The 25,077-nt window shown below is 41.3% G+C and overlaps 3 protein-coding genes and 1 long non-coding RNA gene across 7 annotated transcripts in view; 1 reads left to right on the top strand and 3 right to left on the bottom strand.

Annotated features, from left to right (window-relative positions):
- The window catches only part of LOC110491672 (uncharacterized), a 29,188-nt gene extending 18,128 nt beyond the window's left edge, over nt 1-11,060 (top strand). For all 3 annotated transcript variants that reach the window (XR_016487180.1, XR_016487179.1, XR_005036481.2), the window contains one exon: nt 9,228-11,060. This is a non-coding gene — a long non-coding RNA (uncharacterized LOC110491672). The remainder of the gene's footprint in view (nt 1-9,227) is intronic.
- LOC110491671 (rho-related GTP-binding protein RhoN) overlaps nt 1-25,077 on the bottom strand; it is a 52,068-nt gene that overhangs the window by 14,618 nt on the left and 12,373 nt on the right. The gene's annotated exons all lie outside the window — the stretch shown is intronic.
- Nucleotides 11,564-15,558, bottom strand: LOC149976572 (uncharacterized). The gene has a single exon (XM_090202318.1). It carries the CDS (start codon nt 12,923-12,925, stop codon nt 11,729-11,731), a length of 1,197 nt encoding a protein of 398 aa, XP_090058444.1. The 5' UTR covers nt 12,926-15,558; the 3' UTR covers nt 11,564-11,728.
- On the bottom strand, nt 17,619-21,175 carry LOC149976571 (uncharacterized). Its single transcript, XM_090202317.1, has one exon. It carries the CDS (start codon nt 18,978-18,980, stop codon nt 17,784-17,786), a length of 1,197 nt encoding a protein of 398 aa, XP_090058443.1. The 5' UTR covers nt 18,981-21,175; the 3' UTR covers nt 17,619-17,783.

Raw genomic sequence — 25,077 nt, 5'->3', positions numbered from 1 at the left:
TAGGCTACAGCAAAACTAAAGTCAACTTCACTGGTGCATAGTTTTGTTGTTGTTTTCAACGGTTTGATCTAAACTACACTGTTTAAACATTGTTTTTTTTAAAGATGATTTCATGTATAATTGCTGCTGGATTGTGAGTTTACTCAGCATTTGGGCATATAGTTGAATTGAATTGTTTACTACATTTTAGGTTGAGTGAATATATAATTCCATTTGAGAATTTATTCTACCTTATTTAAATATTACTCAGTGTGCCCTGCATTTCCAGTGAATTGTAATTACCATCCATGACTGTATTTGTTAGTGACAGAGACATGGTTATTGTATTAAAAGGCTTTCAGTCCTGTAGCTTTCATCAAGTGAGTGTCTAAGTGAATATTTTATCTTTAAAACTAAAAAAATGTTGACAACACATGACATATATCATAAGGCCTTTCTTTGAGGGCCTAGTTACACCCTAACGCAGTGAGTGGTCTGAAAGCCCTGGTTTACAGGCTGCATCAAGCCTGCAAGTCACATTATGCTGTGTTTAGGCTGCATTTAGACAGGCATCCCAATTCTGATCTTTTTTCTACTAATTGGTCTTTAACCAATCACATCAGATCTTTTCATATCAAATATTTTTCGGAGCTGATCTGATTGGTCAAAAGACTAATTACTGGAAGAAAATATCAGAATTGGGCTGCCTGTAAACGCAGCCATAGTGATGTGTAATTTCTATTGGAATCCAGTCAGAGTAAAGATATCCAACAACTGGAACTTTAATCAACTGCAACCTGCATTGAGAATGACTGCCGGGGTAGTTAAGATTGATTATTCAGACTACCTAAATCATATAAACTCAATGTTTAGTTAGTTTAGAAAAAAGTACACTACCGTTCAAAAGTTTGGGGTCACTTAGAAATGTCTTGCCTAGAAGGCCAGCATCCCGGAGTCGCCTCTTTACTGTTGACGTTGAGACTGGCGTTTTGCGGGTACTATTTAATGAAGCTGCCTGTTGAGGACTTGAGAGGTGTCTGTTTCTCAAACTAGACACTCTAATGTACTTATCCTCTTGCTCAGTTGTGCACTGGCGCCTCCCACTCCTCTTTCTATTCTGGTTAGAGACAGTTTGCACTGTTCTGTGAAGGGAGTAGTACACAGCATTGAACGAGATCTTCAGTTTCTTGGCAATTTTTCGCATGGAATAGCCTTCATTACTCAGAACAAGAATAGACTGATGAGTTTCAGAAGAAAGTACTTTGTTTCTGGCCATTTTGAGCCTGTAATCAAACCCACAAATGCTGATGCTCCAGATACTAAACTAGTCTAAAGAAGGCCAGTTTTATTGCTTCTTTAATCAGAACAACAGTTTTTGGCTGTGTTAACATAATTGCAAAAGGGTTTTCTAATGATCAATTAGTCTTTTAAAATGATAAACTTGGATTAGCTAACACAACGTGCCATTGGAACACAGGAGTGATGGTTTCTGATAATGGACCTCTGTATGCCTATGTAGATATTCCATTCAAAATCAGTCATTTTCAGCTGCAATAGTCACTTACAACATTAACAATGTCTACACTGCATTTCTGATCAATTTTATTTTAATTGACAAAAAATGCGCTCTTCTATCAAAATCGAGGACATTTCAAAGTGACCCCACACTTTGGAACGGTAGTGTATATTAAATATGTTTGTGTTGCATAAGATCGATCAACCAATCAAAGTACATCCAAAAACAGAGGTATTGAAAAGAAAACAAATCCACCTGCAATAGAGCATGCTGGGAAATATGATAATGGTGGGTGTGGTTTTGAGCAAACATGAATGTATAATTTCACTCAACAAGCTTATTCAAATTCAGCTAACTTCGAGCAGACTTTGTTGAGTAAATAAACACATTAGCTTAAATTCTTGTTCTTTTGAAGTCCACTCAACTCACAGAATAATGCTGATTAAGCATCTGGTTAAATTGTTTTTTTTGTGTGTCGCTAATCTTAACAGTTTTTTTACGGCTCTTAATAGCTCAAAACTGTTGTAGTATACTAGTGATTCATTCCAAATGGCACCCTATTCCCTATAAAGTGCTCTACTTTTGAGTCCTATGGGCCCTGGTCAAAGGTAGTGCCCTTCATAGGGAATAGCGTGCCATTTGGGATGCAAACTAGGTCCCCATAATGCTTAATGTTCATTTTATGTTACTGGCACCTGAGAAAACAAGACTGTTTTTTTGTTTTTGGCTCTGGATTTCAAGATTTGTTGCTTGAGAAAGACAATGATACACTTTGTGCTTTTCAGTAGAGATCTAATTTAATTCAATTCAATCTAACTTTCGGGAAGGGGAAGGAAAAACAATAGTATGTATTGAGTGGGTTCTTTCTTTAATATCGTCCCAAACATTGTTTTTCGTTAACAATGCTGTGCCAGTGTGAGACGCGCAGTTCAAAAATCAATGAAAAATGCACGGTGTGAAGTCAACCAGCCCCCAAACCCCATAATTTCTGTTTGTGTTTCAGACAGAAGGGAAAGAGGGAGAGAGAGAGAGTGAGAGAGATAATTGTGTCTGGAAAGTGGAAACCTTTCTACCTACCTGTTGCCATGTGAAGCTATCTCGGGAAATTGTGCTGAACCCATTCAGATGCAACGTCGAGCCACACACTAAAAGTAGAAATAATTTATTTGCAGGGCTGCTTGGCAAGCAGTTTCTCCAGCAACCCAAGTTTAGAAACCCCTATACACAGAGCATATACCTCAGGTAGTCAGCCCTAATTTGCGCAGATGCCGTTCTCTTCAAATGTCCCTGGCACGAGAAGCCATGACTATTGTTTTCCACAGGAATATTTCTAATTGGTCACACATAATGGTAGTGACAGCCAATAGGGTTCTGTGACGGCCCTCACAAAATAGACAGAGTCCTGGGGAGTATGGAAAACTCTCTTTGTGAATTCCAAATTGACCCCTAGCCCCTACTCATTTTAGGCACATGTGCTGTAGATCTGAAAATACATGATAGGGTTTACCTAACGTCTCCTTGCCTTCTGATGATGCTGGCTGGTAACTTTCACCATTGCTTACACCCAGAGCCATATATAGAGATGTTTACTGAGTGTTTCAAAACATTAGGAACACCTGCTCTTTCCATGACAAAGACTGACCAGGTAAATCCAGGTGAAAGCTATGATACCTTATTGATGTCACCTGATAAATCCACTTCAACCAGTGTAGATGAAGGGGAGGCGACAGGTTAAAGAAGGATTTTTAAGCCTTGAGACAATTGAGACATGGATTGTGTATGTGTGCCATTCAGAGGGTGAATGGGCAAGACAAAAGATTGAAGTGCCTTTGAACGGGGTATGGTAGTTAGGTGCCTGGCGCACCGGTTTGAGTGTCTAAAGAACTGCAATGCTGTTGGGTTTATCGCACTCAACAGTTTCCCTTGTGTATCAAGAATGGTCCATCACCCAAAGGACATCCAGGGAACTTGACACAACTGTGGGAAGCATTGGAGAAAACATGGGCCAGCATCCCTGTGGAACACTTGACACCTTGTAGAGTCCATTCAACTGACGAAAAGGGGGTGCAAACTCAATATTAGGAAGGTGTTCTTAATGTTTTGTACACTCGGTGTGTGTTTAGACAGTATATGGCTCCGCTTACACCTATCCAATCCCCTCAGGTCTACAGCAGTATCTAAGGGGTAGCAGCTAAGGTGAATTATTGAATGGGCAGGTGGAGCAGGGTTTTGGGGGGAAAAACTGAACAATATGTGTAATTGATTCTGTAGAAAATAATTGATGTGAGAAACAGTAGAACCGTGTAAAGCTGTGTTGTCCACCATTCAATAGATTGAGGCAGAGACTGAAAAGGTCATTTCTAATCATTATCGACATTACAACTGCCAATATTACCGAAACGAGTGGTAAGCATTTTGTGAGAAAACCGCTGAAAAAAAATTGAAGCCGTAAACGGAAAGATTTCAAAAAGATGTCGAGTAGGCAATGATCTGCAATGATCGGCAATGATCTGCCGGGTTTGCTTTGAGTAGCACTTTTTTGGGGTCCTCTGAAGCACAGGAGGTCGGTGGCACCTTAATTGGGGAGCTTGGGCTCATGGAAATGGCTGGAGTGGAATAAGTGGAATCGTATCAAACACATGGTTTCCATATGTTTAATGCCATTCCATTCGTACTGTTCCAGTCATTATTATGAGCTGTGCTCCCCTCAACAGCCTCCTGTGCTCCGAAAGAGCCATGCTTCAGACGGCGCCAATTAAAAAGAGTTTCACCCTGACTTTTCCCAGGATGCACTATTTTTCCAGAAAATATGACTAGCGGAGCGGAATAATAACTTGATGACATTCCATTATAACATTATGTAGTTAGAAAAAAGTTGATACCCTTCTCTCTTGTTTGTTTCCAACCAGAAATAATGGAGGGATGCCTTCTCCCCCATTTAAAGTCAGAGAACATTTACAAGATAGCCAAAACAAAATGGCCGCATTAGCCTCTGAACAATAGTAAGACAGCAGAGAATCAGCCTATAATAACAGCTACCAGCCTCGTTAAATCTGAGTGTGATTCTTATTCACCGCTGTGGCATCCTGGGAAAATGACATTTATCTGTCTCTGTTTATCTGCTTTTGATTCATTTTACTACTAACAGCAATGTGTTTTATTGCTGAGAGCAGTACAAATTTCAGGTTTGGTTGGCAGTATCTTAGCAACCTGAAAACTAGAAAATTGATGTCTTTGTGTCAATGTGAATAGATGGGCACGAAAGTTGGACAGGCTGGGTGGAGGAGGGCGTTTCTGGTGTTCCATGAGTTTATGTGGAAACTCAACAGACATGGTTCTGTAGTTCAAGTGTTTACATGTTTTCATTGAAGGCCAGGTAGGTTATTATAAGCGATAGTATACATGGCTCTACTTTCTTCCACATTAGCACAGTGTCGCTTCCAGTTCCATAGAGGAGTGTTAAGAGTGAGAAAAGTGGAGGGAGTGTAGTCATGGGAACACAGTCTTGTAACATTACCGTAACTCTCACACTCACACACACACACACATACACACACACACACACACACAGTCCGATCAGAAACCCGATCTCCAGTCGCTAGATGTCATGGCATGACCTGATCCATGTTCCTCAACAGAGAAGAAGCTAATGTTTATTGATCCCTGTGCTTTCTGACCCTCTCAGGGACCTGTAGTACCAGGACCACTTGGGAAAAATCCTGCTGTTGAGGCACATCATGGAGAAAATGCAGTCCATCTGTCTATGGTCCATCGTTCTCACTATTAGCTAGCTACAGTACAGCCACACTTAACATTACAACACCATAATTCCAGGGAAGAATCAATCCCATTACCTTGTATCAGCTAGTATGCAATTACATAGCACTTACCTATGGCATCGATATTATGAATTCATCATTTGTCAGACTTGCTCAGATAAACAGTAACAGTCAAAAGTTTGAACACACCTACTCATTCCAGGGTTTTACTTTATTTTTACTATTTTCTACATTATAGAATAATAGTGAAAACATCAAAATGGTGAAAAAACACATATGGAATCATGTAGTAACTCCCCCCTTAAAAGTGTTAAACAAATCAAAAAATATTGTATATTTGAAGTTCTTCAAAGTAGCCACCCGTTGCCTTGATGACAGCTTTGCACACTGGAATGCATTTCAATTAACAGGTGTGCCTTGTTAAGTTAATTTGTGGAATGTATTTCCTTCTTAATGTGTTTGAGCCAATCAGTTGTGACAAGGTAGGGGTGGTATACAGAAGATAGCCCTATTTGGTAAAAGACAAAGACATATTATGGAAAGAACAGCTCAAAAAGCAGAGAAACGACAGTCCATCATTACTTTAAGACATGAAGGTCAGTCAATCTGGAAAATGTCAAGAACTTGGAAAGTTTCTTCAAGTGCAGTCGCAAAAACCAAGCGCTATGATGAAACTGGCTCTCAGGAGGACCGCCACAGGAAAGGAAGACCCAGAGTTACCTCTGCTGCAGAGGATAAATTCATAACAGTTAACTGCACCTCAGATTACAGCCCAAATAAAAGCTTCACAGAGTTAGAGTAACAGACACATCAATTGTTCAGAGGAGACTGCGTGAATCAGGCCTTCATGGTCGAATTGCTGCAAAGAAACCAATACTAAAGAACAACAACAAGAACAACAGACTTGCTTGTGCCAAGAAACACGAGCAATGGACATTAGACCGGTGGAAATCTGTCCTTTCGTCTGATGAGTAAGAAATGTGAGATTTATGGTTCCAACCGTCGTGTCTTTATGAGACGCAGAGTAGGTGAACGTATGATCTCCGCATGTGTGGTTCCCACCGTGAAGCATGGAGGAGATGGTGTGAGGGTGCTTTGCTGGTGACACTGTCAGTGATTTATTTTGAATTCAAGGCACACTTAACCAGCATAGCTACCACAGCATTCTGCAGCGATACGTCATCCCATCTGGTTTGCGCTTAGTGGGACTATTATTTGTTTTTCAACAGGACAATGACCCAACACACCTCCAGGCTGTGTAAGGGCTATTTGACCAAGAAAGAGAGTGATGGAGGGCTGCATCAGATGATCTGCCCTCCACAATCACCCAATCTCAACCCAATTGAGATGGTTTGGGACGAGTTGGACCAGCATATGTGGGAACTCCTTCAAGACTGTTTGAAAAGCATGATGGTTGAGAGAATGCCAAGAGTGTGCAAAGCTGTCATCAAGGCAAAGTGTGGCTACTTTGAAAATGTGTTTAACATATTTCATATGTCATAGTTTTGATGTCTTCAATATTATTCTACAATGTAGAAAATAGTTTTTTTTTTAAATAAACAAAAAACCTGGAGTAAGCAGTAAGCACTTCCTAACTGCTTGTGCTAACTAGCTAGCCTGTTGCAGGGCTCCATACATACAGGTAGATTATATAGAGTTTGCCGCAACAACACATGGGATAGTGCAACGCAGCAGAAACTGCCATGCCACGCTGTGACTCCACATGGGGTTGCCAAGCATTTGATGTCTGATTCAAACAAGGGGTTTCTTTCTTCTTTTTGTTTGCTTTTTTTTTATCCTCTAAATGTTGGCAGGCATTGTACTCCACTTTTGCAGCATGTGTTGTTCCGGTGTCTTCTTGTCTAATCCCGTTTAATGCCGTGTTCAAGAGGAGTCTCGCCCTGGATTTAGTGTTTGTTTGTTTGGTCTCGCATTGGGTGCTTTTGTCTTCCTTATAAGGCTTGGTAGAATTGAGAGTGATTCGATTTATTATTTTTTTTACAGCAGAGCTCCTATAAACTGCGTGCTTGTACTGAATAAAGTATCCAACGGCAAAAAGAGGATGGAACAATACATTTTTTTGGGGACATGCTGCATGAATGTAGCTGACACATTGTGTGGGTGGGACAATTCTCTGAAAAATGAGTCCTCTGTATGTATTCAACTTGCCGTGTGAATATTTGGCGGCGTCCAACTGGTATTTCCTGTACGTGTTTTAACCAGCGGATTATTTTCACGGTAGTAACTTGCCCAAGGCTGTTTGAACATAGGCGCTAACTAACAAGTGAGGTATGAGGTCAGGTTTAGTCCTATGGCCCGAGGCATAACACCTGTATACCATACAGACAGTTGAGAGCAGGGATTAACAGTACATACTGTACTGAACTCCTCATAATCCCATGTGATTGACATCCATAAAACAGTAGTGTGTATGTATGATCATACCACATTATAATCTGTAATATTCACTCTGACAGTGCCAGAGTTTGGCCAAGTGGTCAACACAGCAGACTCTGTACCACGCGTAATGGAAATCCCCAACAACATGTGATTAAATCCCCGGGCCACCACTTTCTTCACTGTTCATCCTCTCCATCTGTCTCCCACTCTAATTTCATAAAGTAAAGGAAAAAAGGTATGAGGTATGGCATCAATACTGATAGCATTTTATCACATCACAACACCAGTAATGATGAAACGGCAGTAAATATGCACAGTAAAGGTGTCGTTTCCTTTTTTTCCTGAAGAATTAATGCGACGGGAGAAATGATTCCCCTTGGGGCGGCAGGGTAGTCTAGTGGTTAGTGTGTTGGACTAGTAACCGGAAGGTTGCAAGTTCAAATCCCCGAGCTGACTAGGTACAAATCTGTCGTTCTGCCCCTGAACAGGCCCACTGTTCCTAGGCCGTCATTGAAAATAAGAATTTGTTCTTAACTGACTTGCCAAGTTAAATAAAGGTAAAAAAAATATAGATATAAATTTTTAAAAATCCCAATCTCGCCTCGATTTGTATGTTATTGGCACTCATCTTTACGAAGACCAGGTCTATTTTTGTGTGGTTTCATTTAAATCGAAGCCCTTTAGGTAGATGTACATGTTAACGCAAACATTTTAATTTCATACACGTCAATGTAATAAAAATAAAAAAAGCATATGTTGTCACGATTATGTGTTATGACCCTCTGCCTAATCCCTACTTGCTTGCTGCCCGTATTTTTTTTCTTCATGTCTTCCTGTATACTTTTTTTTGGGGGGGGGGGGATAACATTCTTCTTCACCTAGAGTGATTATTCCTAATCGGATTACTACCACCCTCCGGGCTCCAGCGTTCTAGACACCCTTTCCTTTGCTCCGGCTATTAAAGAAGATAATGCAAAAAGGAGATGTGGGCTCAGAACCTGGCCAACAAAGAGAGATACTGCTTTGAGACACGAGCGTTAATTCACACATTGCACAGACGCGATTAACATACTGTAATAGGTTTCGCTCACTGGCTACACACACCCTCAAGGATCCACACACACACAGGATACAATGGTTAATACACACACAGTCACACAGGACACGTACACACAGCAGGACGCACTCTCTCACACACCCTGCAGGGCACGTTCTATTGCAGGACACAGGCACACATTCACACGCATACTCACACACCGAGTATGCCACACTCACACAAAGCAGGCAATACTTTCTCACACACCCTGTGGGGCACGTACTAGCACAGGAGGCACACGTGTACACTCCCTGACCCCGGTCCAGAGTTAATTCCGATTCTCAGTCCTCTTTCTCCCCCCCATTTAATATGTAAAGTGTCATGTCTGATATCTTGTTCCCTCTCCTGTTTCATATTTTCCATTTGTAGCCTGCATGATTAAAATGTGAAAATCCCATTGAGGTGTTGGTAATATAACTCTTTGAAGGTCCTTTTTTACAATTGATTTATATTCCAGGCACACGGGACTACATGGCGATGGCATGGAGGGAGTGGGGATGAAATGGTCAGTGGATCTAGTATTCACACAACATTAACTATGGACACACATAATACGACCATCATCAGAACCCTGACATTTTAATTGAGTGGTGATTATTATACTTCCTTGGAAAAATATCAGCATAACTTACATTTTACTAGAGCAAATACCAGTTATATATTTGTTTTGTATATTGTGAGATATGCTGTGATATATGCTGTTGTAAGAGTAGTTATTTTTCATGTAATTACAAAGCAGGTAGGCAAATAGAGAGAATAAACCATAAAGTTTTAAACAAAAAAGCGAATTAAATTTCAGGGAAAGTTAAACGCCTAAAACAAAGTGCCGACAATTTCCCAATTTGAGTTTTTAAGCACTCCAGTTACTAATCACGTCTCTGGTTGTTTACTTGAGAAATGCTGAGTGTTTAGTTCTTAGAACATTATTGGAACGTTCTTAATGACCCCTGGGCACAGGGGGAGGGCACTGCCAACGAGCACAACTTTCTCTTGGCATAAGCAATGCCCCTGCAGAATCTCCTCTGATTAACGACAGAGGGCAAAGACTGGCATCTGGGCATCTCCCATGGCACCAGTCCACCCTCTCTTGTTGTGCGTATGCTACTTCAATGTGGCCATGCACAATAAGCATTATACAGTGTATATGCCCTGTGTAAGCTAAATTAGCACCAAGGTTTGTAAATGTTTTTGTGCTAATATGATGTTGTAGAATGAACAGATCCTTTTACTTATTTTAAAAACAGCAACCTATGATGTGTAACCTTAAGTTACACCAATGGAATTGTGAACCACAAACTCAACATGATGTTATAGAAGACATTTTTATTTGGAAACCAAATGTCATACGTGAAGTTGTTTTAATCATACATCGATTATTTTATCAATTAAATAATGTTGCCTGTTGTATTTACAACACAACGGTACAACAATAAATCAAAATAGTAATATACATGTTATACAATATCCATGCACAACAAAACCTAAGGAGACTGAAAAGATTTGGCATGGGTCCTCAGATCCTCAAAAGGTTTTACAGCTGCACCATCAAGAGCATCCTAACGGGTTGTATCACTGCCTGGTATGGCAACTGCTCGGCCTCCGACCGCAAGGCACTACAGAGGGTAGTGCATACGGCGCAGTACATCACCGGGGCCAAGCCTCATCCAGGACCTCTATACCAGGCGGTGTCAGAGGAAGGCCCTAAAAATTGTCAAAGACTCCAGCCACCCTAGTCATAGACTGTTCTCTCTGCTACCGCACGGCAAGCGTTACTGGAGAGCAAAGTCTAGGTCCAGGAGGCTTCTAAACAGCTTCTACCCCCATGCTTTAAGACTCCTGAAGAGCTAATCAAATGGCTACCCAGACTATTCCCCCCCCTCTCCCCCCAACACGTTGCTGCTACTCTGTTATTATCTATGCATAGCCACTTTAATAACCCTGCCTGCATGTACATAATTACCTCGACACCGGTGCCCCCACACATTGACTGCTTTGTTTTTCTTATCTCTTACTTTTTTGTTGGTGTATTTTCTTAAAACTGCATTGTTGGTTAAGGGCTTGTAAGTAAGGTCTACACCTGTATGGTCTACACCTGTTGTATTCGGCGCATGTGACCAATAAAATTGGATTTGATTTTGATATGGTCATTAGCTAGCTAACTAGCTAGAAACAAACCAAATCATTGTTTAGAAAGCTGCTTAACTAGTTGCCTGGTTTGCTAGATTGACACATACTACATTTATTTTTAAAAGGATGTGTTTATTGGTATTAAAATACACCACTTGTGCTATTTTGGACCACCAGGCTGTCATTTTTGTGTTTATACTTTCCTTTATAACGACAACGACAAGTTTGTGTTCGGACGACAATAGAATGATGTCACCGCGACAACTGTCTAGAGACAATGTCGATGGGCGTAGTATAAACCAGCCTAAAGTCTTGAAATCTTTGGTTGTTTAGTACACTGCCGTACCCATTCTGTTTAGCACATGGCCTCATGTGAATCCTTAAAGAGACGGGTGGGGCTAAGGCTTAAGAGGCTGTGAAACAAAGAAGAGCTCTCCAGTAGGTGTACCAAAAGGTCTATTTTCTCAAAAGTGGGGTTACAAGCTTATTTTCAAAGCAGAATTACTTTCAAAGCTGAATTACTTTACCATTATTCCTCAACTGTAACGTATGATTTACCATTTTCTAGCTCCGAGCCTCTATTTTTATCCAATGTAAAAATAAACAAAGTTTGCTACTTAAGATCGAGCCGGCTGGTGACATATACCAACAAAAAACATTCAATACAAGAATACAATATATTTTTTATTACTATTCTAAAGTATTGGACTTCGATTACAAAATAGAAAAAGGGGGTCTTCAAAGGTGGCAGTCTCCATGTGATCTCATTTGGAGATTCAATATCTGCTGCTTTTATTCAATGTCACTTGGTTTAAGAAGTAGTCCTCGGTCTTAATCGATACAAACTTCAGTGAGCCCGGAATGTGTGTAGCAGGGCTTCTCGGTTGCCTCGTAGTTGGATGCCTCAGCATTGTCGGATACAACTTCGGCTAGCTTGGTGTCGAATGGGTTTAATGCCACTTGGATGGTAGGCTCAGAGTCAGGCACAAGAAAGTTCTCTGGGATGCTAGACAGAGGCGGCTCACACTCTCTCAGGCTGACGGCACTCTTTCCGGGTCTCTTTTCCGATTCAGATTTGTCCTCGGTGGAGATTGACTCCTTTGACTTGTGCAACTCTTTTGCCGAATCGTCAGAAATGTGGGCACACTGTGGTGTGGATGATGCCTGTTTCAAACCAAAGCGTGAAGATATGCTCTCCCGAACTCTGGACACCAGTGTCTGTGGTTCATCGGTGGCTGGTTGTCTTTTCTTCAGCCTGGCAGCGGCCATAGCATCAGATCTCCTTCTAGCCTCCTTGGAGATTCTCACAGCATCATAGAGTACCACTATTACGATGAAGCCATAGAAAAAGAGCCCCAAAATCAGGTTCACCTTCACAAGTGGCTCGGAGTAAGAAGGGTCGGTCAAAATGTTGACTCTGGGTTTGATCGTCAGGGTGCTCTTCTGAGCTTTTGAAGCTGGAGCCTGATCATTTTCTTTGAAGATGTCATCGTCACCATGTAATGCTGTTTGCTTGTAAGCCAGTAGATAAGGAATAGGTTTCTCTACAATCTTCTGGGGGACTTTAGCTTTACCTTGGAAAGTATCATCTTTCATCCTCTGAGGTTGTTCCAGCATCTGGTCCACTTGCACCATTTTGGTCAGTTTTGCAGCATTGGGGATGTCCTGAACAGGGTGGTCCTTCACTGGCATCAAAGGCTTGTGCTCTGGAACATAAATCAGGGGCTCTGAGGGGTCCTTGGCATTTTTGGAGGAATATCCTTTAGTCGACTGGCCCACATTACCTGGAGAAGAATCGTCTTTCACCCGTAAACTCTCAAGTTGTTCCAGCAATGTCTTAAAATGTGTCTCTTTGGTAGCGTCGGGGTTGTTCAGAACAGGGTGGTCCTTCACTGGCATTAAAGTCGTCTGGTCCGAAGACGAAGAAGACAACACATTTGTAGCAGCAGGCGATAGGAGACAGAAAATAACAGCCAAAAATAACATCTTCATGTTGCACAGCCCACCTTTCTGGGCGAGCTGTGCCATTTTGATGAAAGAAATCGTCTTTCAAAAGTAGGCAGTACAAATTACAAGTCAAACTACTAACTGGTCAGCTGAGCTTTGTAAAAGTGATTTGGGTTTACTGTTCACTGTCAAAGATACATAAGATATGGACCCAACATGATGTAATAGAGGAGTCGATTATGACATCACGAGTTCCAGAATGTTGACAGTGGACAATCTACAACTCTGTAACCTGCTCTTCATTTTATTCATTCATTCAGATAATTCATTAATCTCTTTGGAGACATTTGGCAATTTGTTTGACGTGCAGTCCCTGTCCCTTAACGGCTTTCTCCGACAACTTTGGCAAATGCCCCTATGACCTACAGCTCCTCGTATACTACCAGATCATGATATCTACGCTGGTGCTTGCGATGACCCAGCTAATTATGAGCTTTCTGACCAGGGGAGTGAGACACTTTTGGGCCTTCCTCATGGCCCGCACCGCCCCCCTTAGAAACCAAATGTTTAAAAACAAGCTCTGATACTTTGGTCACTAAGAAAGTATTTTTTAAACCTCTCGCTCTAGCTGGATGCATCAATGTCTGGTTCATACATGCATAATCTGAGAGAAGAATTACTGTTTTACCTCAATTAGCCACGAAATCCCTAGTTTGAAAGCGACTGTTTTCTTGAAGCTGTGCCACGCCATTTTCCTTACATTTACCTCCACATTTACTTCCATGTGGGCCAGCTCCGTAGCATTTAGAATTCTAGCCAATGAGCTTCAGCCCCTCACATTTGAGTAACAGCTAGCAAGAGGCCTGCCCAACATTATCCAATGAGGTTGCAGGGCTAACAGCTCAGAGGACACAGCAGAGAGAGCGAGCGAGAGAGAAATTACTCCGTGCACATACAGTGCCTTCAGAAAGTATTCACACCCCTTGACTTTTGCCACATTTTGTTGTGTTACAGCCTGAATTTAAAATTGATTAAATTGAGATTGTGTCACTGACCTATACACAATAATGTCAAAAGTGAAATTCAGTTTTTTGACATTTTTACAAATGAATTTCAAATTAAATGTCTTCAGTCAATAAGTATTCCATGCCTTTGCTATGGCAAGCCTAAATAAGTTCAGGAGTAAAGTTTGCTTAACAAGCCATATAATAAGTTCATTGGACTCTGTTTGCAATAATAATGTTTAACATGATTTTTTAATTACTACCTCATCTCTGTACCCCACACATACAATTATCTGTAAGGTCCCTCAGTCAAGCATTGAATTTCAAACACAGATTCAACCACAAAGACCAGGGAGGTTTTCCAATGCCTCACAAAGAAGGACACCTATTGGTAGATAGGTAAAAATAGAAAAAGCAGACATTGAATATCCCTTTGAGCATGGTGACGTTATTAATGACACTTTAGATGGTGTATCAATACACCGTCACTACAAAATACAGGCGTCCTTCCTAACTCAGTTACTGAAGAACAGTGGTGGAAAAAGTACTGAAAAGTCATACTTGAGTAAAAGCAAAGATACCTTAATAGAAAATGACTCAAGTAAAACTGAAAGTCACCCAGTAAAATACTACATGAGCAAAAGTCTAAAAGTATTTGGTTTTAAATGTACTTAAGTATCAAAAGTAAATGGAATTGCTCAAATGTACTTAGGTATCAAAAGTAAAAGTATGAATCATTTCAAATTCCTTATATTATGCAAACCAGACAGCACAATTCATTTTTTTATTCACGGATAGCCAGGAGCACACTACAACACTCTGACATTAATTTACAAAGAAAGCATTTGTGTTTAGTGAGTCCGCTCGATCTGAGGAAGTAGGAATGACCAGGGATGTTCTCTTGATAAGTGCGTGAATTGGACCATTTTCCTGATAAACTTTCGTTATTGACCAAATACTTATTTTCCACCATAATTTGCAAATAAATTCATTAAAAATCCTACAATGTGATTTTCTGGATTTCTTTTCTCATTTTGTCTGTCATAGTTGAAGTGTACCTATGATGAAAATTACAGGCGTCTCTCATCTTTTTAAGTGGGAGAACTTGCACAATTGGTGGCTGACTAAATACTTTTTTGCCCCACTGTATGTTTAAGCTTAAACTCTATTGCACCAGTTAAGTTCGCTACTGGCGCAGTAGGGAGAAATGAAAACCCCACAACTGAATAATTTAGGAAAAGAATGTCGGCTTGTGTATTTGGTAAATAAAAGTACTTACAAAAACAATGAATCACCTTGAGGAAATATTGATCTGTGAAATGTGTACAATGAGCTCAATATGAATGAAATACATCAATAGTACAATAGACTTAGATATCGGCCATATATCCTGTCTATAGTTTACTAGGGTGCACCCAACTCTATCTTAATCTGAGGGCCTCTCAGATTTCAATGGTCAAAGTTCAATAGCAATAGAATAAACATGAATCCACAGAAAAACACAACCCAATTCACAAATACTGACTTATAAACCACTATGACATTGGTCAAATTAAACAAAACAAAAAATATATATATGACAAGACTTCAAAATGGTTGTGTAGCAATGATCAACAATCAATTTGACAGAGCTTGAAGAATATTTTTATAATAATGGGGAAACATCGTACAATCGAGGTGTACAAAACTCTGAGAGGCTAACCCAGAAAGACTCACAGCTGTAATTGCTGCCAAAGGGGATTATAACATGTATTGACTCAGGGGTGTGAATACTTATGTAAGTGAGATATTTCTGTATTTTATTTTCAATAAATGTGTTAAAATGTCTAAAAATATGTTTTCACATTGTCATTATGGGGTATTTTGTGTAGATGGGTGAGAACAAAATACACTGCTCAAAAAAATAAAGGGAACACTTAAACAACACAATGTAACTCCAAGTCAATCACACTTCTGTGAAATCAAACTGTCCACTTAGGAAGCAACACTGATTGACGATAAATTTCACATGCTGTTGTGCAAATGGAATAGACAACAGGTGGAAATTATAGGCAATTAGCAAGACACCCCAATAAAGGAGTGGTTCTGCAGGTGGGGACCACAGACCACTTCTCAGTTCCTATGCTTCCTAGCTGATGTTTTGGTCACTTATGAATGCTGTCGGTGCTTTCACTCTAGTGGTAGCATGAGACGGAGTCTACAACCCACACAAGTGGCTTAGGTAGTGCAGCTCATCCAGGATGGCACATCAATGCGAGATGTGGCAAGAAGGTTTGCTGTGTGTGTCAGCGTAGTGTCCAGAGCATGGAGGCGCTACCAGGAGACAGGCCAGTACATCACGAGACGTGGAGGAGGCCGTAGGAGGGCAACAACCCAGCTGCAGGACCGCTACCTCCGCCTTTGTGCAAGGAGGAGCACTGCCAGAGCCCTGCAAAATGACCTCCAGCTGGCCACAAATGTGCATGTGTCTGCTCAAACGGTCAGAAACAGACTCCATGAGGGTGGTATGAGGGCCCGACGTCCACAGGTGGGGGTTGTGCTTACAGCCCAGCACCGTGCAGGACGTTTGGCATTTGCCAGAGAACACCAAGATTGGCAAATTCGCCACTGGCGCCCTGTGCTCTTCACAGATGAAAGCAGGTTCACACGGAGCACGTGACAGAGTCTGGAGATGCCGTGGAGAACGTTCTGCTGCCTGCAACATCCTCCAGCATGACCGGTTTGGCAGTGGGTCAGTCATGGTGTGGGGTGGCATTTCTTTGGGGGGCCGCACAGCCCTCCATGTGCTCGCCAGAGGTAGCCTGACTGCCATTAGGTACAGAGATGAGATCGTCAGACCCCTTGTGAGACCATATGCTGGTGCGGTTGGCCCTGGGTTCCTCCTAATGCAAGAGACAATGCTAGACCTCATGTGGCTGGAGTGTGTCAGCAGTTCTTGCAAGAGGAAGGCATTGATGCTATGGACTGGACCGCCCGTTCCCCAGACCTGAATCCAATTGAGCACATCTGGGACATCATGTCTCGCTCCATCCACCAACGCCACGTTGCACCACAGACTGTCCAGGAGTTGGCGGATGCTTTAGTCCAGGTCTGGGAGGAGATCCCTCAGGAGACCATCCGCTACCTCATCAGGAGCATGCCCAGGGGTTGTAGGGAGGTCATACAGGCACGTGGAGGCCACACACACTACTGAGCCTCATTTTGACTTGTATTAAGGACATTACATCAAAGTTGGATCAGCCTGTAGTGTGGTTTTCCACTTTAATTTTGAGTGTAACTCCAAATCCAGACCTCCATGGGTTGATAAATTTGATTTCCATTGATAATTTTTGTGTGATTTTGTTGTCAGCACATTCAAGTATGTAAAGAAAAAAGTATTTAATATGAATATTTCATTCATTCAGATCTAGGATGTGTTATTTTAGTGTTCCCTTTATTTTTTTGAGCAGTGTATATTTAATCCATTTTGAATTCAGGCTGTAACACAACAAAATGTGAATTAAGTCAAGTGGTATGAATACATTCTGAAGGCACTGTATCTGCACATATCTGACGTAGCAAAATATTTTCAGGGACACTTTTGGCTTGTGAGTGCTACTTTCAGAACTACTGGCAAAAAACAGTAGGCAAAAGTACAGAAGAATCATTTGTTAAACCATTTTTTTTCTCTGAAAAATCTGTTTGATCAATTAAATAATGTTTCTTATTCATTTACAACACAACAGTACAACAAAAAAATCAAAATACCCAAAAATGACTTTAAACATACGTTTTAAATGCAATATATTTTTATTACTATTCTAAAGAAATTCAATTCAATTACAAACAGAAAAAATAAGTCTTCATAGGTGGCAGTCTCCATGTGATCTCATTTGGAGATTCAATATCTGCTGCTTTTATTCAATGTCACTTGGTTTAAGAAGTAGTCCTCGGTCTTAATCGATACAAACTTCAGTGAGCCCGGAATGTGTGTAGCAGGGCTTCTCGGTTGCCTCGTAGTTGGATGCCTCAGCATTGTCGGATACAACTTCGGCTAGCTTGGTGTCGAATGGGTTTAATGCCACCTGGATGGTAGGTTCAGAGTCAGGCACAAGAAAGTTCTCTGGGATGCTAGACAGAGGCGGCTCACACTCTCTCAGGCTGACGGCACTCTTTCCGGGTCTCTCTTCCGATTCAGATTTGTCCTCGGTGGAGATTGACTCCTTTGACTTGTGCAACTCTTTTGCCGAATCGTCAGAAAAGTGGGCACACTGTGGTGTGGATGATGCCTGTTTCAAACCAAAGCGTGAAGATATGCTCTCCCGAACTCTGGACACCAGTGTCTGTGGTTCATCGGTGGCTGGTTGTCTTTTCTTCAGCCTGGCAGCGGCCATAGCATCAGATCTCCTTCTAGCCTCCTTGGAGATTCTCACAGCATCATAGAGTACCACTATTACGATGAAGCCATAGAAAAAGAGCCCCAAAATCAGGTTCACCTTCACAAGTGGCTCGGAGTAAGAAGGGTCGGTCAAAATGTTGACTCTGGGTTTGATCGTCAGGGTGCTCTTCTGAGCTTTTGAAGCTGGAGCCTGATCATTTTCTTTGAAGATGTCATCGTCACCATGTAATGCTGTTTGCTTGTAAGCCAGTAGATAAGGAATAGGTTTCTCTACAATCTTCTGGGGGACTTTAGCTTTACCTTGGAAAGTATCATCTTTCATCCTCTGAGGTTGTTCCAGCATCTGGTCCACTTGCACCATTTTGGTCAGTTTTGCAGCATTGGGGATGTCCTGAACAGGGTGGTCCTTCACTGGCATCAAAGGCTTGTGCTCTGGAACATAAATCAGGGGCTCTGAGGGGTCCTTGGCATTTTTGGAGGAATATCCTTTAGTCGACTGGCCCACATTACCTGGAGAAGAATCGTCTTTCACCCGTAAACTCTCAAGTTGTTCCAGCAATGTCTTAAAATGTGTCTCTTTGGTAGCGTCGGGGTTGTTCAGAACAGGGTGGTCCTTCACTGGCATTAAAGTCGTCTGGTCCGAAGACGAAGAAGACAACACATTTGTAGCAGCAGGCGATAGGAGACAGAAAATAACAGCCAAAAATAACATCTTCATGTTGCACAGCCCACCTTTCTGGGCGAGCTGTGCCATTTTGATGAAAGAAATCGTCTTTCAAAAGTAGGCAGTACAAATTACAAGTCAAACTACTAACTGGTCAGCTGAGCTTTGTAAAAGTGATTTGGGTTTACTGTTCACTGTCAAAGATACATAAGATATGGACCCAACATGATGTAATAGAGGAGTCGATTATGACATCACGAGTTCCAGAATGTTGACAGTGGACAATCTACAACTCTGTAACCTGCTCTTCATTTTATTCATTCATTCAGATAATTCATTAATCTCTTTGGAGACATTTGGCAATTTGTTTGACGTGCAGTCCCTGTCCCTTAACGTCTTTCTCCGACAACTTTGGCAAATGCCCCTATGACCTACAGCTCCTCGTATACTACCAGATCATGATATCTACGCTGGTGCTTGCGATGACCCAGCTAATTATGAGCTTTCTGACCAGGGGAGTGAGACACTTTTGGGCCTTCCTCATGGCCCGCACCGCCCCCCTTAGAAACCAAATGTTTAAAAACAAGCTCTGATACTTTGGTCACTAAGAAAGTATTTTTTAAACCTCTCGCTCTAGCTGGATGCATCAATGTCTGGTTCATACATGCATAATCTGAGAGAAGAATTACTGTTTTACCTCAATTAGCCACGAAATCCCTAGTTTGAAAGTGACTGTTTTCTTGAAGCTGTGCCACGCCATTTTCCTTACATTTACCTCCACATTTACTTCCATGTGGGCCAGCTCCCTAGCATTTAGAATTCTAGCCAATGAGCTATAGCCCCTCACATTTGAGTAACAGCTAGCAAGAGGCCTGCCCAACATTATCCAATGAGGTTGCAGGGCCAACAGCTCAGAGGACACAGCAGAGAGAGCGATTGAGAGAGAGAAATTACTCGGTGCACATACAGTGCCTTCAGAAAGTATTCACACCCCTTGACTTTTGCCACATTTTGTTGTGTTACAGCCTGAATTTAAAATGGATTAAATTGAGATTGTGTCACTGACCTATACACAATAATGTCAAAAGTGAAATTCAGTTTTTTGACATTTTTACAAATGAATTTCAAATGAAATGTCTTCAGTCAATAAGTATTCCATGCCTTTGCTATGGCAAGCCTAAATAAGTTCAGGAGTAAAGTTTGCTTAACAAGCCATATAATAAGTTGATTGGACTCTGTTTGCAATAATAATGTTTAACATGATTTTTTAATTACTACCTCATCTCTGTACTCATCTCTGTATTTCAAACACAGATTCAACCACAAAGACCAGGGAGGTTTTCCAATGCCTCGCAAAGAAGGACACCTATTGGTAGATAGGTAAAAATAGAAAAAGCAGTCATTGAATATCCCTTTGAGCACGGTGACGTTATTAATGACACTTTAGATGGTGTATCAATACACCGTCACTACAAAATACAGGCGTCCTTCCTAACTCAGTTGCTGAAGAGCAGTGGTGGAAAAAGTACTGAAAAGTCATACTTGAGTAAAAGTAAAGATACCTTAATAGAAAATGACTCAAGTAAAACTGAAAGTCACCCAGTAAAATACTACATGAGCAAAAGTCTAAAAGTATTTGGTTTTAAATGTACTTAAGTATCAAAAGTAAATGGAATTGCTCAAATGTACTTAGGTATCAAAAGTAAAAGTATTAATCATTTCAAATTCCTTATATTATGCAAACCAGACAGCACAATTCATTGTTTTATTTACGGATAGCCAGGAGCACACTACAACACTCTGACATTAATTTACAAAGAAAGCATTTGTGTTTAGTGAGTCCGCTCGATCTGAGGAAGTAGGAATGACCAGGGATGTTCTCTTGATAAGTGCGTGAATTGGACCATTTTCCTGACAAAATGTAAGAAGTACTTTTGGGTGTCAGGGAAAATGTATGGAGTAAAATGTACATTATTTTCTTTAGGAATGTAGTGAAGTAAAAGTAAACGTTGTCATAAATATGAGTAGTAAAGTACAGATACCCACAAAATCGACTTAAGTAGTACTTTAAAGCATTTTTATTGAACTACTTTACCCCGCTGCTGGAGAGGAAGTAAACCGCTCAGGGATTTCACTATGAGGCCAATGGTGACTTTAAAACAGTTAGAGTTGAATGGCTGTGATGGAATATTGATCAACAACATTGTAGTTACTCCACAATACTAACCTAATTGACAGAGTGAAAAGAAGGAAGACAGTACAGAATAAACAATATTCCAAAACATGCATCCTGTTTGCAACAAGGCACTAAACTAATACTGCAAAAAATGTGGCAAAGCAATGAACTTTTTGTCCTTAATACAAGCATTATATTTGGGGCAAATCCAATACAGCATATTACTGAGTACCACGCTCCATATTTTCAAGCATAGTGGTGGTTGCATCATGTTATGGGTATGCTTGTAATGGTTAAGGACTGGGGAGTTTTTCAGGATAAAAAAGAAAGGGAATGGAGCTAAGCACAGGCAAAATCCTAGAGGAAAACCTGGTTCCGTTAGACACTGGGAGATTAAATTCACCTTTCAGCAGGACAATAACCTACAACACAAGGCCAAATCTATACTAGAGTTACTTATGTAACAATTGCTAAACACTATGGGCTACTGTATGTTTAAGCTTAAATTCTATTGGACCAGTTAGGTTCGCTACTGGCGCAGTAGGGAGAAATGAAAACCCCACAACTGAATAATTTAGGAAAAGAATGTCAGCTTGTATTTTGTAAATAAAAATACTTACAAAAACAATGAATCACCTTGAGGAAATATTGATATGTGAAATGTGTAGAATGAGCTCAATATGAATGAAATACATCAAAATACTTAGATATCAGCCATATACAGTGGGGCAAAAAAGTATTTAGTCAGCCACAAGTTGTGCAAGTTCTCCCACTTAAAAAGATGAGAGGCCTGTAAATTGTCATCATAGGTACACTTCAACTATGACAGACAAAATGAGAGAAAAAAATCCAGAAAATCACATTGTAGGATTTTTTATGAATTGATTTGCAAATTATGGTGGAAAATAAGTATTTGGTCAATAACGAAAGTTTATCTCAATACTTTGTTGTATACCCTTTGTTGACAATGAAAGAGGTCAAACGTTTTCTGTAAGTCTTCACAAGGTTTTCACACACTGTTGCTGGTGTTTTGGCCCATTCCTCCATGCAGATCTCCTCTAGAGCAGTGATGTTTTGGGGCTGTTGCTGGGCAACACGGACTTTCAACTCCCTCCAAAGATGTTCTATGGGGTTGAGATCTGGAGACTGGCTAGGCCACTCCAGGACCTTGAAATGCTTCTTACGAAGCCACTCCTTCGTTGCCCGGGCGGTGTGTTTGGGATCTTTGTCATGCTGAAAGACCCAGCCACGTTTCATCTTCAATGCCCTTGCTGATGGAAGGAGGTTTTCACTCAAAATCTCACGATACATGGCCCCATTCATTCTTTCCTTTACACGGATCAGTCGTCCTGGTCCCTTTGCAGAAAAACAGCCCCAAAGCATTATGTTTCCACCCCCATGCTTCACAGTAGGTATGGTGTTCTTTGGATGCAACTCAGCATTCTTTGTCCTCCAAACACGACTTGTTGAGTTTTTACCAAAAAGTTATATTTTGGTTTCATCTGACCATTTGACATTCTCCCGATCTTATTCTGGATCCTCCAAATGCTCTCTAGCAATCTTCAGACGGGCCTGGACATGTACTGGCTTAAGCAGGGGGACACGTCTGGCACTGCAGGATTTGAGTCCCTGGCGGTGTAGTGTGTTACTGATGGTAGGCTTTGTTACTTTGGTCCCAGCTCTCTGCAGGTCATTCACTAGGTCCCCCCGTGTGGTCCTGGGATTTTTGCTCACCGTTCTTGTGATCATTTTGACCCCACGGGGTGAGATCTTGCGTGGAGCCTCAGATCGAGGGAGATTATCAGTGGTCTTGTATGTCTTCCATTTCCTAATAATTGCTCCCACAGTTGATTTCTTCAAACCAAGCTGCTTACCTATTGCAGATTCAGTCTTCCCAGCCTGGTGCAGGTCTACAATTTTGTTTCTGGTGTCCTTTGACAGCTCTTTGGTCTTGGCCATAGTGGAGTTTGGAGTGTGACTGTTTGAGGTTGTGGACAGGTGTCTTTTATACTGATAACAAGTTCAAACAGGTGCCATTAATACAGGTAACGAGAGGAGCCTCTTAAAGAAGAAGTTACAGGTCTGTGAGAGCCAGAAATCTAGCTTGTTTGTAGGTGACCAAATACTTATTTTCCACCACAATTTGCAAATAAATTCATAAAAAATCCTACAATGTGATTTTCTGGTTTTTGTTTTCTCATTTTGTCTGTCATAGTTGAAGTGTACCTATGATGAAAATTACAGGCGTCTCTCATCTTTTTAAGTGGGAGAACTTGCACAATTGGTGGCTGACTAAATACTTTTTTGCCCCACTGTATGTTTAAGCTTAAACTCTATTGCACCAGTTAAGTTCGCTACTGGCGCAGTAGGGAGAAATGAAAACCCCACAACTGAATAATTTAGGAAAAGAATGTCGGCTTGTGTTTTGTAAATAAAAGTACTTACAAAAACAATGAATCACCTTGAGGAAATATTGATCTGTGAAATGTGTACAATGAGCTCAATATGAATGAAATACATCAATAGTACAATAGACTTAGATATCGGCCATATATCCTGTCTATAGTTTACTAGGGTGCACCCAACTCTATCTTAATCTGAGGGCCTCTCAGATTTCAATGGTCAAAGTTCAATAGCAATAGAATAAACATGAATCCACAGAAAAACACAACCCAATTCACAAATACTGACTTATAAACCACTATGACATTGGTCAAATTAAACAAAACAAAAAATATATATATGACAAGACTTCAAAATGGTTGTGTAGCAATGATCAACAATCAATTTGACAGAGCTTGAAGAATATTTTTATAATAATGGGGAAACATCGTACAATCGAGGTGTACAAAACTCTGAGAGGCTAACCCAGAAAGACTCACAGCTGTAATTGCTGCCAAAGGGGATTATAACATGTATTGACTTAGGGGTGTGAATACTTATGTAAGTGAGATATTTCTGTATTTTATTTTCAATAAATGTGTTAAAATGTCTAAAAATATGTTTTCACATTGTCATTATGGGGTATTTTGTGTAGATGGGTGAGAACAAAATACACTGCTCAAAAAAATAAAGGGAACACTTAAACAACACAATGTAACTCCAAGTCAATCACACTTCTGTGAAATCAAACTGTCCTCTTAGGAAGCAACACTGATTGACGATAAATTTCACATGCTGTTGTGCAAATGGAATAGACAACAGGTGGAAATTATAGGCAATTAGCAAGACACCCCAATAAAGGAGTGGTTCTGCAGGTGGGGACCACAGACCACTTCTCAGTTCCTATGCTTCCTAGCTGATGTTTTGGTCACTTTTGAATGCTGTCGGTGCTTTCACTCTAGTGGTAGCATGAGACGGAGTCTACAACCCACACAAGTGGCTCAGGTAGTGCAGCTCATCCAGGATGGCACATCAATGCGAGATGTGGCAAGAAGGTTTGCTGTGTGTGTCAGCGTAGTGTCCAGAGCATGGAGGCGCTACCAGGAGACAGGCCAGTACATCACGAGACGTGGAGGAGGCCGTAGGAGGGAAACAACCCAGCAGCAGGACCGCTACCTCCGCCTTTGTGCAAGGAGGAGCACTGCCAGAGCCCTGCAAAATGACCTCCAGCTGGCCACAAATGTGCATGTGTCTGCTCAAACGGTCAGAAACAGACTCCATGAGGGTGGTATGAGGGCCCGACGTCCACAGGTGGGGGTTGTGCTTACAGCCCAGCACCGTGCAGGACGTTTGGCATTTGCCAGAGAACACCAAGATTGGCAAATTCGCCACTGGCGCCCTGTGCTCTTCACAGATGAAAGCAGGTTCACACGGAGCACGTGACAGAGTCTGGAGATGCCGTGGAGAACGTTCTGCTGCCTGCAACATCCTCCAGCATGACCGGTTTGGCAGTGGGTCAGTCATGGTGTGGGGTGGCATTTCTTTGGGAGGCCGCACAGCCCTCCATGTGCTCGCCAGAGGTAGCCTGACTGCCATTAGGTACCGAGATGAGATCCTCAGACCCCTTGT

Source organism: Oncorhynchus mykiss, chromosome 16, assembly GCF_057628025.1.
Source record: "Oncorhynchus mykiss isolate SJ-2025 chromosome 16, ASM5762802v1, whole genome shotgun sequence".
Classification (NCBI taxonomy): Eukaryota; Metazoa; Chordata; class Actinopteri; order Salmoniformes; family Salmonidae; genus Oncorhynchus; species Oncorhynchus mykiss.
Note: the sequence above shows the minus strand (reverse complement) of the source record. Positions and strands in the feature narration are given on the sequence as shown.

Excerpts from the sequence above, each read along its gene's own strand:
- LOC149976572 (XM_090202318.1), bottom strand. The coding sequence starts at position 12,925 with ATGGCACAGCTCGCCCAGAAAGGTGGGCTGTGCAACATGAAGATGTTA.
- LOC149976571 (XM_090202317.1), bottom strand. The coding sequence starts at position 18,980 with ATGGCACAGCTCGCCCAGAAAGGTGGGCTGTGCAACATGAAGATGTTA.